This window comes from Malurus melanocephalus, unplaced genomic scaffold (assembly GCF_030028575.1).
Source record: "Malurus melanocephalus ecotype Western Australia unplaced genomic scaffold, MMel_1.1 scaffold_500, whole genome shotgun sequence".
NCBI lineage: Eukaryota > Metazoa > Chordata > Aves > Passeriformes > Maluridae > Malurus > Malurus melanocephalus.
Genome location: NW_026623732.1, coordinates 345656 through 359801, shown reverse-complemented (window position 1 = coordinate 359801; position 14146 = coordinate 345656). Strand labels below are relative to the sequence as shown.

Genomic DNA, 14146 nt, shown 5'->3' with positions numbered 1-14146 from the left:
GGTGATCCTGRTGATCTTAGAAGRCTTTTCCAACCTTAATGATTCTATGATTCCATATGAATTCCATAGTTGGAGAGCTGAGTAGTGAGAACTGACTGATGTGGGGGTATAAAGTGAAGAGTGTGCATTGGGTGCAGTGATGAGAACTAAGAATTAAGACCTCATCTGAAATTTCCATTTCAGTCTGGTACAAAAAAGGTGAATTCTAATTGGAACTTGACAGATCTGCCGTGCAAAGTCCAGGGGAGTGTAGAAGCTGTTTTATAAGAGGAGCTGCCTTATTTAGACAAGGGAAATGAAGATTGAGAGGGAATATGATCATGCTCTTATAACAAAATTGGATAGGAAGGGTGGGGTAAACACCTCAGAGAGTTTAGAARGCTTTTAAGCTAGAAGATAATGTTGGCACATGAACAAATAGGCATACACTGGCCATGAATAAATTTCAGCTGAAAATTAGAAGAATCAGCAGGGGAATGGGACTGTGGAAGAGCTTTCCAACCTGGGGAAAGAGAGTAAAAATGTGACTAGTTTTAGGACAGATCTTAATAATTTTATTGATGGGACTGTGTAGTGTAGTGMTTATGGTCAGCAGGGAACTGGGCTGGTGCCCTGCAGAGGTTCTGCTCAGGAGCACAGCATTGGTGGAAGGGAGGTCAGCCTGTATTTGCCTGCTGCCTCTCCCTTGTAGGTATTTTACAGCATCCTAGAGCTTTTCCAGTGGTTGCATATCACATAAGAGATGTCTCATGTGGCCTTGTCACAGAAATAATCATAATTCAGTAAATAGATGCTTATTTAAATAATATTTTTTTTTCTGGTCATCTGTTTTTTGATGTCAAGCAGAGACATTGGCGAGACAAGGGAGACAAGACTGTCAGTTTTAAAAGTATTCACTAAAAATATTAAATGAAACATTGTTTTGAACACTCTCTTTAAGTCTACTTTTGTCTCCTTTAAAAAAGTRGTTTTTGCTTAGCCACTTCCAAGAGCTGGACTTGGAAAAACCCACCAGGCTGGTTTTGAAGGGGACACATCTGTTACACCTTGGCCATGTTTGGGTGTTTCTGTAATTACCACCCCATAGCACCTCCCAGTTAAACTGTGTAAACAGTTTATGGGGATCTAGTGCAGTATTGTGATACTGTTCCTGTTTTTCTGACCTCTGTTCAGATCCAAGAGTTTGTAGGAAGCTCTCACAGACAGTTTTGTGGTTGTTTCTTTGCTACAGGTAGTTTTGGATTGCTGTGAAGGCAGCTCTCAGGGGGAAAAGCCATGGACAATCTGCTCAGGAAGGTGGGTGTAGAGAAAATCCTGAAAGTGAAAAGCTTGGTCAAACTTCTGGGGGCTGTGAAAGCATCCTTCCCTGGAATCCAGCTTCTGCTGGACAGCTTGGTGGCAACAGAAAACATCTCTGGTAATAAAGGTATGAGTAAACTAAACTTCCATTGGTGACTTTACTGTGTGGTACTGACTACCTCTGAAAGCAAATAACTAAAAATACCCCTAAGCTGGAGATATCTTGACATTAAATACAGTGTCTTACTTGGAATTCCTTGTGATTCAGGGAGATGGGGGGAAAATTTATTTGGGCTGTGCTGCTTTCCTTGATTCAGGTAGCATTTCTGCTCATGTTGGTCACTGACTCATTGTTTCCTGTGTGGAACAGAATATGCTGATAGGAATCCTACACTTACGTTCCCATTACACATCATTCTATTGGATGGCCAGGCCCCTCTTCCTGTTTGTTTTGTTGGGATTTTATTGTCTGCTGGCTGYCTGTAGTGGTTCAGGGACTCAGGAGCCCCCATTTTTTTGCCTGGTGGGGCAATCTTTCAAGTTTGGGTGGGTTTAGGCACTCCCTGAGCAATTCAGATCAAGAGACTCTGAAGTCACATAAAATTTAAAACTAAATTAACATGCAGTGAAATGTAAATGAGTGTTTAATAGAAAGCAAAACTGTGCTCATARTGCTGATAATTTCCTCTGTAGCAAACATTCCCGACAGACACTTGGTTTTGTCATTTGTTAAGCACGATTGCTTTCTTGAAACACCAGACTCCCAGCATGGTTAATTATCTCRTGGTAATACCCATTCCAAGGAGGAGCATCCCTTAATTACACAGAGCTGAGTTTCCTTAAATTGCAGCTTGAACAAACAGAAGTTAAAATATTTCTTATAATGAAGATGAAGAGGGAGGGGATGATTTGGKTTTGCCAGCAGCTGATGGATTAACTGGTGGTATCTTTGGTGTCCCATGCTGTCCAGCTGACAGGGAGCAGGAGGTCCTGCAATGGGCATGTGCTGGTTCTGGGGCTCACCTTGGCATGGCAGCAGAGCAGAGTGCATTCATAACAACTCAAGTTTGTCTCATAAAATCAGAAACATTCCCATGGGAGAAGGAAAATATTTCCTCTATGAATTTCCTTGGGCTTTGCTGGGGATGAGATTCACATCTCCAAGAAGTCTTTTTGTTYAGGGAGCTGTTCATAGMAGCTCAGAATCWTCCACTGRATATTCTYCCAGCCTGCTATTTCTTCCTTCCCMATCCCAGAGAGTTTTCTCTTCTTACACAGCACTGTATATTTTCTGGGTCCAAGAGATTTTACCTTTTTTTTTTTCCCAAGCTGTGCTTAGCTGCTTTATTTCCCAGGCAGTGCTGTGAGTATARTGGACTGTTCTGGTTGGTACTGAACCAGAATGATTAAAAGACACAAGCACAAAAATCATGCACTGATGTCTGGGATGAACTACAGGTTTTGGGTTTAATTTCTCCCACAAAAGTATAACTGTGGCTGGGCCATGTGGGTAAGAGAAGGGTAAAGCACAGGTATAACCCTTCAGTGGGGTTTTACACATGRGGTCTAGGCAGCAAGGTGGTGAACCAAGTGTCCTGGTGGCCTCAGGCCATTTCACACAGCTGCCTCTGGCCAGATGTTGGGGTAGTACTTGCAGGAGGTTTTRCAGGAGTGATCTCTGGATCCAGGCACTGCAGTGTGTGTTTCTCCTGCTGGCAACATGAACTCTGTTAAAGTTTAGTGTTACGAGAGTTGTGGAGCCCAGAACTTACTCCATACTGGTGTTCCTTAACTGTKTTTGCATTTCTCCACCCCAGCCATTGCTCTGGAGGCATTTAAGCAGCTTAGTTCAGTAATGTATATCTGTATTGGATTATTTTTCACAATTATCCTTAACCTGTGGGGTTTCATTGGCTCTTCCTGTGCTTTTGTATCTGCATGAATTTGGACTTACATTCCCTTGACTTCCTATGTGTATGTTTGGATTTTTCACAGGCTGCAGAAAGGTCATGATGAAGTCCACTCCTCTTGTGCAAAGATGACCATGATGGTGCAGTTTGTAGTCCCAGAGCAATTTTCTGAGTTAATTTTCATAGAATGCTTTAATTTGGCCTTGCTCTGTATGCACTTTATAGATAAATACTCCCCTGTGAGAGTTCCTCAGCAGTAGGACAACGTTACATGCTATACTAGTTTGGCAAAATTGTGGACAAAACACATGCAGATATCAATTTGTGAACTCCAGAACAAATRCAGAGCAACAACCACGTGTGAGTCCTGCCCTGAGCTGTGGGGAGGCTTTCCAGCTGAGCCCAATTGTATCTTTGCATCCATCATTTGAAGAAAAAATGCTTAACTGAATTTGGTGCTTTAATGACAAGGATATCAGAGGGTCAGRAAGGTAACTGCAGGTGTGTATTCTCCCAGAAAGGATGCAAATGTGGCTTGCTTATTCTGTTTGTTTGCATACATTTTCATCTGTTTCCCAGTGTATCCAGMTTCTTTGGACTGCTGAGTCCACTGGGATGGGCACAGGGTRGTTTTTATCCAAATACATGCTCAAYCCATTCCTATTTTCTTGTGGTGCCAGARCTGYTTAGCTGACAAGCAGTGTGGAAATGTYKTTAGATTGCTGARGAGTTAGAGTAAAAAGCAGTTTGCTGTTAATGTGTCAGGTTTTTTTAGGAATTGAAGATTTAATTACTTTGTCTGAAAATCTGGGTCAAAGTCATCAGTCTTTATGAAAGAACACAAGCCTCGTGGCTTTGACACTTGCCATCATTTTGTGTTTGGCACAGACAGCCATAGTTTGTCCCCCATACACTGAGGGCAATCACCCTCTGCATCTTGGGATCATTGGCCTGCCACTGTCYTGGGCAGTGAGGATATGCTGCTGGAGTGGAAGGTGACAGTGTGGAATGGGAGCAGGGCACAGGTGGAAGAAACTGAGGCTCTCAATGACTGCTGTAGCTGTAGGGCTTGGAGGGTGACAACATCTGTTCTACTCCCCTTCCTTGCCTCAGTGGCCTCCTGAGAGATGTCCTATACTGCAGATCCAATATTCCTGCCCAGTTCAGATCTACATCCTCCCTTCTAACTGCAATAAGAGCCACCACCAATCCAGCTGGCATTTTCACCTAGTCATGGCTTTGATTTCCAGAGAAAGAATGGCTCTTTCTTATCTGCCAYTCATTCTGTCAACTTCTGATACTGCAGGCACTTGTCCCACTCCCCCTGTGCATCTGTGGGGTGTGCCAGGGTTGATGCCCTGATGGCTGTGGAGCAGATGAGCCAACAATCCACGTGCCTGTGAATATGCAGTCCATGTGAGCTCCTGGACACCTTGCCATGTGTAGCAGAGGGGCCTGGGGAGTCAGTGTGACTGCTCTGGCAGCTGCCACTTCTCTGGCTGTGATATCAAAGAGAGCAGACTGCTGCCACTGAGTGGCTTTGCAGGGCTTCAAGCCAAGGTTGAGAGGAAATCAAGCAAGAAGCAACATCAGAAAGAAAAGCCCTGGAAAGTGCCATTTACTTGGCAAAAAACATCTATTCAGGACAAAGGAGGATTGCCAGGTACCAGCCTCTTTCTGGCATCCTACAGAACTTTGCACTGAACTTCCATATCTTAATTTCAAGGCCAGTCTACTCAGCTCTGACATCACTGCTTACCAGGCCCAAGTATTGCAGGTGACTTTATGGACCTCGTGGCTTTTGGCATGAAATATGAGTGATAACTGCATGTCTGAGGGGTGTGAGCTTCCTATTGAAACTGAGCTGACCTTATGTTTCTGAGAATGTATGTGTTGCATGGAGATGTGATCAGTTTGCACTTCCACTTGAAAACAAATTTTTACATCTCTAGTACAAAAAAAAAAACCCTCAAAATTTTCTGGTAACTAAGTTAGGTGAACTGAAACACTTGGAAGGTGCAGAGCATGCCTGTGGAAGAAACTGCATCCATCCCCAACCATGCTCAGCACTGTAAGTAATGGATTGGTTTCTTTGATGGAGGTRCAACATGGAATCTCTTGGCTTTTCCTTTGGACCCTGCTGTAGTCAGAGCACTGTCAGTGCTGGCAGCTGGTGCATGCAAGGGCAGGCTTTGCCTCTTCCAGCCTTCTCCACAACCTCCTCTTTAGCCATCTGCTTTCCAGRGCTCTCTACAGTCACTTCTTAGGAGATAATATTTGTAGAGATTGGTCTCACTCTCAAATCTCAGAAGTCTGTCAAGAGCTCTACAAAAAAGGCTTTTCCTCTCCATGGTCTTGTGATTTAATAAAAAGACAATTATCTAACTGGGAGATTTTAAAATCCTTGTTCATTTGGGTCAGAAAAACTGACAGCGTTGGTTGAAGGGATGTGGAAAGAGACCATAGAGGTCACAGGTCAAGGTGACCTTGACAGAATGGGACAAACTGGAAACCAGTCTTCTGCTGTTCTCTCTTGATGTGTTCGCAGATTATCAGTCACCACTTGGCATTTTAAGCTTTCCAAGTCCTTTGGAATGTGTCATCTGGTCTCTAGTTGTTTGGAAACCAGGGGCAATAGTGCTGTGTGAGGGGACACTGTGCTGAGCTCTTCCCATAGTGAGGGAGGCAGAGATGAAGTTTTGCAAGGCTGAATTTCCTGTATGTTGGCCATAGGAGAAGCCTTCCTTGTTTCCATGGCCACAAAGTACCCAGGTTCTCATTATAGCAAAGATGATAAATGTATTTGTTTGTATTTTGATTTCTTCCATACATTCATTCCCTGTGGGTYTTTTCTGTAGATTGAGATCCTGGGTGAATTTTCCAGCTTGTGCTTTTTGAGATCATGGTGTTAGAGGGGCTCGGGAAGGCATTTACACTTTGTGAGAAATGAACGTAATGAGCAGTTTAAAATACCTCAGGGCCCAAAGCAGAAGACTCAAAAGGGTCATAGCAAGATTATCTGTTCCCTTTCAAAGAGTTTGTATTTGTGAAGTATTTCTGAGATTTCTTGTAATTAAAGGCTGGATATCCACTCTCAGTGGCAGATTTAGACAGTATCATACCTGAGGTTCAATTCTGCAAACATTTAAGCAGGGTTGTAACTTCATGTGTCTGAACAGGAGGCAAATGCTTGGAAGCAAGAGTTTGATAAACAAGCTTTTAAGAAAATCTGGCCCTGGCTCTTGRCATCTCGTGCAGAGCCTTGCATGTGTGGTGGAGAAATTCAAGGATTGTTCTTTATGCATCTAACCATGCATGGCCAGAGCCACTTCTGGGCAGAGCCATGTGCYACCATTGTGATGGGACAGCATGTCTGATGTTGCTTCTGTGCAGGAAAAACTATGTAGGAGCATTCAGGAGATGGGGGACTAAGGGGCAGGTGCCCAGTCCTACTGGTCACCACCAAAACAGTAATTGCTATTTCCATAGGTCTCTTGACTGAGGGAAGAGGGGAGAAACCCGGGATCAGGAAGTGGAAAATGAACAGCAAATCCCAGCTTGAAGCTCTGGATAAAGATGAAGACAAGGCAGGATGTGTCAGTGACAAAGATGCAAAAGAATCCCAAGACAAAGCTTCTTCCAAGGAGAGTTTTGCCTGCAAAGCCTGTGATAAGGTCTCCCACTTCTACTGCCACCTGAAACATGCACTGCACATGAAACACTGTCAGGTGGTAGGAGGAAAACAGTTCCAGTGTAAAGAGTGCAGAGAGTTCAAATCAACAAAGAAGGAGCTGGAGAAGCATCAGCCAAAGGTCCATGGGATGGTGGGAATGGCCAAGAAGAAGAAGAAGAAGAAGCAGCTCCCTGCTGGCATGTGACATCTGTGGAAGAGAGTTTGCTCATGCTTCAAGTAGGGCTGGTGGGAGCAGAGGTGTTTGGACAGAAGTTTGGACAATATAGAAAAGTAGTAGTCTGAAATCTCCTCCTTCTCCTCCTCCCCGCAGTTCTGTGAGTGTTATATGTGAGAAACAGCTCAGCTCATTTTTCCTGCCCCACTGAGCACAACCACTTTCTGATTAGTTCTTCCCTAATTGGTTTTCCACATAGCTCATCAAGAAAAAGTGGGGCTACTTGCAAATTTAAAAACCTCCAAAAGTAATCAAGCTGTTCCTGTTCCTGGCTGCTTTAGCAGGATTCATAAGAGGAGGCAAATCTCTTTGCACTTCCTGTGGTAGCTCCTGATTTGGTTATTCCAAAACCAATGGCAGGGTGGCTTCCAGCAARCAAGCTGCTGGGAGCCCACCATGGAAAGCTGTCAGTGAGCAGGAACAGCAAGGACCTGTATGTAAAGCCCAAACTCTAGCTTTCACCTGGAAAGTGGAGAACCCCTGAGGTGGGTAATGACTTTGCAATAGCTGGATCAGGAGGTGCAAGCCAGGCCAGCAAGGAGCAGTGCTGGAGGGAACAGGAGAAAGGATTCCTGTGAACAGGGACAGCCACAGCTACAGGTAAACCAGCCTGGCTTCTGAATTTCAGTGCTGCAGGGAGCCAAAATGGACTCAAGCAGCCTTAAACTGTTTGAYAGCCAGTGGTGCAGCCAGGAGAAGGGTCACTGGCACATGCCAGTCCCTGCTGGGTTTCAGCCCTGTGGATCCTGGCCACTGCAGTTCCCTTTTGCCCTCGGCTGGCCCTGGCTGTCCCAGCCCAGTCTCAGGCAGTGCTTCTCCCACAGATTCCCAGCTTTTCTGCTGTTTGTACTGCTCCATGACCTTCTACTCTTTGGGGGCCCTGCAGAGCCCTGGCATCAGCCAGCACTTCACACAGACACAGAGCACCTTCACTGTRAGCTCTGTGGGGAGCTCTTCCCCTCCAGAGTGAGCTGCAGGGGCACTTCAGCACTGAATATCCCAAAGTGACCTTCTCCCAAGCCACCACAGCCCATATTGTGCAGGTGGGGACTGCTCTGTGTCACAGCTGCTGTGGTTGTTCATCCRTCCTCTCCCACCCTCTTATTCTTCCCAAATCCACCCTGTGGGCCCTGTTGCCTCTCCTGCTTCCCGATTTCCCATTTTTAGAGATGCAAAGTTCTAGCCCTGGGAATTTTTGTGTTTTCATGAGATGCATTTGCTAGAGAGGAAGCAGCTCAGTGTGACTTTAAGGAGTCAAGGAGGATTGGCAGWGTGTGTGGAGGTGCCTGGTTACTCAGGGGTTGTTAACACCTCGATGACACCCCATAAGACTACAGCTGTTTTTTGGATGCCCAGTGCTAGGTTTGAAGCCAGCCTCTTCCTCTTCAATACCTCAGCTATCAGTGGAGAASAGTTCCTTGGATGAGGGAACCCAGTGTGCAAAATTCCCCAGGAGAGCATTCCTCCAGTGGATAATCACAGAGTGTTTACTGTCTATGACTGCTTGTGGAGCTAAATTATACCAATTTTGTGGAGAGAAATATTTAAATTACTCTCCTCTCTTCTCGTGCATCACTGGTGTGTGTGGTTTGGTGTTTCCCATTAGTCTCATGCCTGTTGTAATTGCAGACCTGTGGTGTGAAATGAAATGGTATTACCTGAGCTGGGTCTGGGAATGGCACGGGCAGCAAAAGGATCCAGGGGAAAGTGGTGCTCTGTGTGTCTGACTCTTGGGTCATCTTCCTTCCACACAGGTGACTGTAATGTCAGAGCAAGGAGCAGCAGAGCCTTTCATCTCTTTTGATGATGCCAAACTTGAGAAGATGCCTGAATCCCAAGTGAGACAAACTGGCTCTTAGCTGGTGGTTGTGACTATGGAGGACTTGTTTGGTGACACTCGCTCTGATTTGTGAAGAAACCGCGTGAGGGACAATGGGAGGTGCCTGTGCCTGGCMCCTGCTATCCACTAGGCTTGTTCAGCAGCTCAGTGTGCTGCTCCACCTGGGAGATTTGGGGTTTCTTTGGGAAAGCACTCCCACACATGCAGCAAACACAGCATGACCAGGGACAGGAGAGGTTAATAGATATTCACTGCTTGGGAAGTCTCTGCAGTTTGCCAGTTCTGGTGAGCACTCATCTMCCCAACACATGAGAAATAAAACAGCAAAGGAAAAGATGGGAATCAGGAGGGATCCTCTGCTGCTGTCAACAGAGGGGAGAGGACTTGAGCAGGACAAAGATGGGTCTTACAGATAAAGGAAACCAAAAAAAGCTCTCCTGAGAATTTAGGATGGAGATTTTTATGGCTGAATCAGTGATGTTCTCACAAGTATCTTGTGCAAGGTGTGAGGGCTGCTTTGTTCCTTCTGCTCTCACCTGTATTGTTGTGCAGCTGGAGAACTCTTCCAGCAGAGAGCTGTAAGAGCAGACCTTTGGGCCTCTCTTCTCCTGCAGAGGCTTTCTGGGGGTTGTGCTAAATKACTTCAGTGCTGTTTGGGTGGCACYTTGTGCCACACAGGTCCAATCCCATCCATGTTTTTGCTGTGGCTGTCTGTTAGGAAAGGAGAGTCCCAGGCAATTCTGGGCATATCCATCCTCTGCAAATAACCCTGAGATCCCCATCACCCTCTAATTCACCAGGGACATGCTGAAAGAGGGGAAAGAGCTGTGCTCACATGCCAATGTCCCTTGTGGTGCTGGGGTGTGGGACAGCTGCTGTGGCTGCATGTGAACATTCCCCTGGCTCACTGGGCACTGCCTGTAAAATGCATTCAATACCTACAGCAAACTTTGCTTCTCTGGTACCAGCATGATGCAACAGCTTCATTGCACACGCCAGTTCCTTTAAGGCTAAATTTCATAAAGCTTTTTTATCTGCAGCTTCCTAAAATATAATCTGATAATTAATGGTTTGCTGAATCCATTATGAAGTGCAATTAGATAGATGCAGCTTTCCTGTGGCTCTGAGGGGACTGGTAGCATTTATCTTCCATTTCCTCATGCACACAGAGCAGTGATCCCAGTGGATCCCAGAGCCCAGGAACCCTCCATCAGCAGTGCCTGTTGTATCCTGCTGCCCAGAGCCATGGCAGGGGAACAGATTGGAGCTTTCCAGAAGCAGCTTGTGCCRGCTGCTCAGTGCCACCAGGCAGAGAGGGTGGCACAGGAATGTGCCAAGGTGTCCCTGGCAGTGAGAGAGTTTGTTCCCGTTATAACTTGGAAGGAAGAAGGGAGCAGCAGAACTCCCAGGAGAGGGGCTGGGGGAGCTMATGGCATTTTGTGTGTGTGGCAGCGTCTGAGTGATCCTGCTGAAGGGTTGCACATGTCTTGAAAGGCTCTTAGGTGCCCCAAGATTTGCGGGGATGGTGACACAGAGGAAGTGTGAGGTTAAGTTTATTCTAAATCCAGGAATGACCAGGAGATGGTGCTCAAGGCCTTGAGGATTAGTGCTAGTGCCCAGGTGCCTTAGCACCTTTGTGGAAGCTCCTCYGAGCTTTCCCAGGCCCTCAGCTTCTTTCCCAACTCCTGAGCTGCCATGGGGAAATCTTGAGCCACTGCCAGGSTGAAGGACAACTCCAAGCCCTGGCAGGTCAGCTGCAAACCCTGAATATCACTGCTGAAAAGCCTGAAACTGGGCCCTGGTCACCTGTGGAGAGGGTAAAATGTACCTGCTATGAGGTGAAGAGGTGAAAAACCTGCAATGCCCCTTGGCCAGGAGGAGAGGGGGAACTGCAGGAGCCCATCTCATGCCTGCCTGGACACTGTGCACAGCACTTGGGATGGGCATGAGGGTAATGACCTCAGGAAACTGTGTCTTGCTGCTTTCAGAACAGATGTGTTTGGAGGARAGTAGTGGATTTTGTCCCACAGACTCATGGAGTTGGAATTTGTTTTCCCTTTTCTGACTTCATGGGGGCTGGGAGCTGGAAATCCTTCCCAGGCTGCGGGAGTGCTCTGGAGTGGGGAATGGATTGTGCAGACAATGCTTTGCAGGTGCCCTGGCCTTTCTGTGTGAGCCAATATCTGCAGAGAGCACTAAGGTGAAAAACTGTGGAGGGAGAGAAAAGGTTCAGCAGGGCTTGAGGAGAAGTTGCCTTATTTCTAGTCCTGTTCTAGGGCAGAGGGAGCTCAGCCAGGGCAGAGCATGAGCATGGGGYCTGTTGGCTGTGATTGCTTTGGTCCCTGTTGCTGGAGTGTTGTCACAGCTGAAAAAGGACAGTGTAGGTGTTACATTGGGGGGTTCAGACTCACCTGTCCTGTTTGGGGCTGTCTCTCCTGCTTTTCAGCCTAGCAAGATCCTGTGTGGATGTATCCTCAGCAGARTCCTGCCAGCAGCAGAGCTCTGCAGCTTGACAGAGCCCATCGAGCATCTCCCATATCATTATGAGGAGATAATAACTCACATCCCCCCGTTCCAGTTCCTTCYTGATGGATGAGATACGCACAGCAAAGCAAATTGCAGTGTTAGCAACACCTATGTACTACCCAGGAGGGAGATGCATTTCCCAGGACACATCCTGCTCTGGTGTGCACCACACTGGAGATACTGATTGCTGGKGATTCCTTGTTATGCTGCTTTTTTTTTCTCTGTAAAAAAAAATAAAACATGGAGAAAGAGAGATGTAGCTGCAGAGTTTTGTGTGAAGCAATTCACTGTAAGGAAAAATCCTTGGGTTTTGAAAACAGGATTTTTTTCAAGTCTTCTCCCAGGTGCTGGATGACCCATTTGGTTTTGGGGTGTCCTCTGCCCCTCTTGACCTTGGTGCCATCCTCTAAGGAAGCAGAGAAGCTGTTGTAAGGACAGGCTGGAGCATGAGCCCATCCTGCCCTTCATTGTGTCCTCCTGTTGCAGCTGCAGGTGCCTTTGGGGCAAGGGCAGAGTGCCTGTAACAAACTGGGAAGTTTCATCCCATGGAGGATGTTAAATCAGGYGATGGTGGAGTGACAGGACAAGGRGAAATGGCTYWAAGCTGAAAGAAGGTAGATTTAGAATGGATATTGGGAAGGAATTGTTCCCTGTGAGGGTGGGGAGGCCCTGGCACAGGGTGCCCAGAGAAGCTGTGGCTGCCCCTGGATCCCTGGMAGTGCCCAAGGCCAGGCTGGACAGRGCTTGGRGCAYCCTGGGACAGTGGAAGGTGTCCCTGCTGTGGCAGGTGGTGGCACTGGATGAGTTTTGAGGTCCTTTACAACCCAAGCCATCCTATGATTATATGATTTATACATCTCTGWMCTRGTTCAACCCCAGCCAGCTGCCAARYCMCTCRCAGCCTCTCACTCACTCCCCACCAGCAGGACCAGAGACAAATGAAAGGGTAAAAGCTGGGTTRAAAGGGTAAAAGCYGGAGRACTCTTSGGTTGAGRTAAAGACAGTTTAATAGKGAAAGCAAAAGCCCCACACACAAGCAAAGAAAAACAGAATTAATTCAYTGCTTCCCATGGGCAGGCAGATGTTCAGCACCTCCAGGAGAGCAGGGCCCCACGCCATGGAACAGCAACTTGGGAAGACAAGCRCCATCACTCCAAATGTCYCCCCCTTCCTSYTTCTKCCCTCCAGCTTTATATGCTGAGCAYGATGTCGTGTGGTCTGGAATATCCCTCTGGTCAGTTTGAGTCACCTGTCCTGGCTGTGCCTCCTCCCAGCCTCCCATGCCCTTCCTCCCCAGCACGGCCTCGTGAAAAGCAGAGAGGCCTTGACCCTGTGTGAGCCCCACTCAGCAATAATGAAAACATCTCTCTATTATCAACCTTGTGTTCAGCACAAATCCAAAACACAGACCCACACCAGTCACTAYGAACAGTTAACKCCACCCCAKCCAAAACCAGCACAATTTCCYTGCATTAGTTGGTGCCATTTAGGGTGCAGGGCTCAGCCTGTGACCATTAGGAAATGCCTTTCCTGCACAACTCTCATTTTGACCCAGGGTCTGTCCTGTTGCTGTGGGATACTCTGGAAGAAGAGACAGTTCAGTAGTGCCCCTGAGTAGCCCTCACTTGACATTTCCCATGCAAAGTGTCATTTCACAGTCCCCAAGTGTTATTTTAACAAAGTATATGCAAATTCAGATCTAGGCTTCATTTTGGGGTTAAGGTTTTTATTCTTTTTGAATCCAACCTGCCCGTAGTTAGCTGCAAAGATCTGCTGAGCAGATCTCATCCAGGAATGAGGGATGGTGGTGGTGGGAGCATGGTGGCAGTTTGGATGTTTCTTGAAGCCTCTCTTGTGGGGGACAAGGAGACCCTGGAGATCCCCAGCATGCAGGCAGTCCATTCAGTGACCTTTCCACATCTAACGGGATCAGCCAGTCCCTGTCTCACTCCCAGGGAGYTCAGAGTCAAGTTTGTTGGTCTGTATCCCTTCACCCCATGGATCAGGGATGCTTGGAGCATAGGGAAAGCTCTTCTCTGTTCCTCCCAGACCCTTTCCTGCTGGCCCCAGAGCCTCCTGCTGATGGGGAGGGCTGGCCAGGATGGGTCTGGTGTGCACATCCTCACTTCCAGCACAAAGGAGCTGCCARCAAATGGGTCTGTCCAGATGGATTAGATCTAGCTTGGGACTGTGCAAAATCATCTCAGCCCACACGTCTTCCAGCCACTGGAGGCTCTCTGCTGGAGGTGTTTGCCCTCCTCCTCTTGGCTGAAATAAGGTGAGCAGAGCCCCATCTCAGGTTTCAGGCTTCCTGGGGAGATAATCCGTGCCCCTCCAGCTGTGCTGAACCTGSTGATGGGTGTGATCATGTCTTTCCCTGACATGTGAATCTGGCTTTCTCTGCCCACAGAGGCCAAGGCCATATGTCACCTACTCGATGGCCTTGTCCTTCTGGACACTTCTGCCACTTTGGTAGGGAAGAGTTGAGCTCCAGCCCTTACCAGCTGCCCTTGTCCTTCCACRTTGCTGTCCTTCACCTGGACTAGGCTTCTCTGCAGGTTCACTCCAGCCCTCCACCGACCTTCCCCTGGTCTGCCATCACCCAGACCTTCTTCCCAAAGTTCATTCTGTGGAGGAGGCACCTTTTGACACGTGCCTGCCCC

General features: G+C 47.3%; 1 protein-coding gene across 1 annotated transcript in view; it reads left to right on the top strand.

The window, feature by feature from the left end:
* The window catches only part of ZBTB40 (zinc finger and BTB domain containing 40), a 29844-nt gene extending 20362 nt beyond the window's left edge, over positions 1-9482 (top strand). The window contains 10 exon segments of the mRNA XM_057381239.1: positions 1232-1270; positions 1273-1426; positions 6657-7075; positions 7077-7140; positions 7214-7217; positions 7877-8046; positions 8049-8075; positions 8078-8160; positions 8872-9011; positions 9013-9482. Coding sequence (XP_057237222.1) covers positions 1232-1270; positions 1273-1426; positions 6657-7075; positions 7077-7140; positions 7214-7217; positions 7877-8046; positions 8049-8075; positions 8078-8160; positions 8872-9011; positions 9013-9043 — 1131 coding nt within the window. The 3' untranslated portion in view covers positions 9044-9482.
* The last annotated feature ends 4664 nt before the right edge of the window (positions 9483-14146 follow it).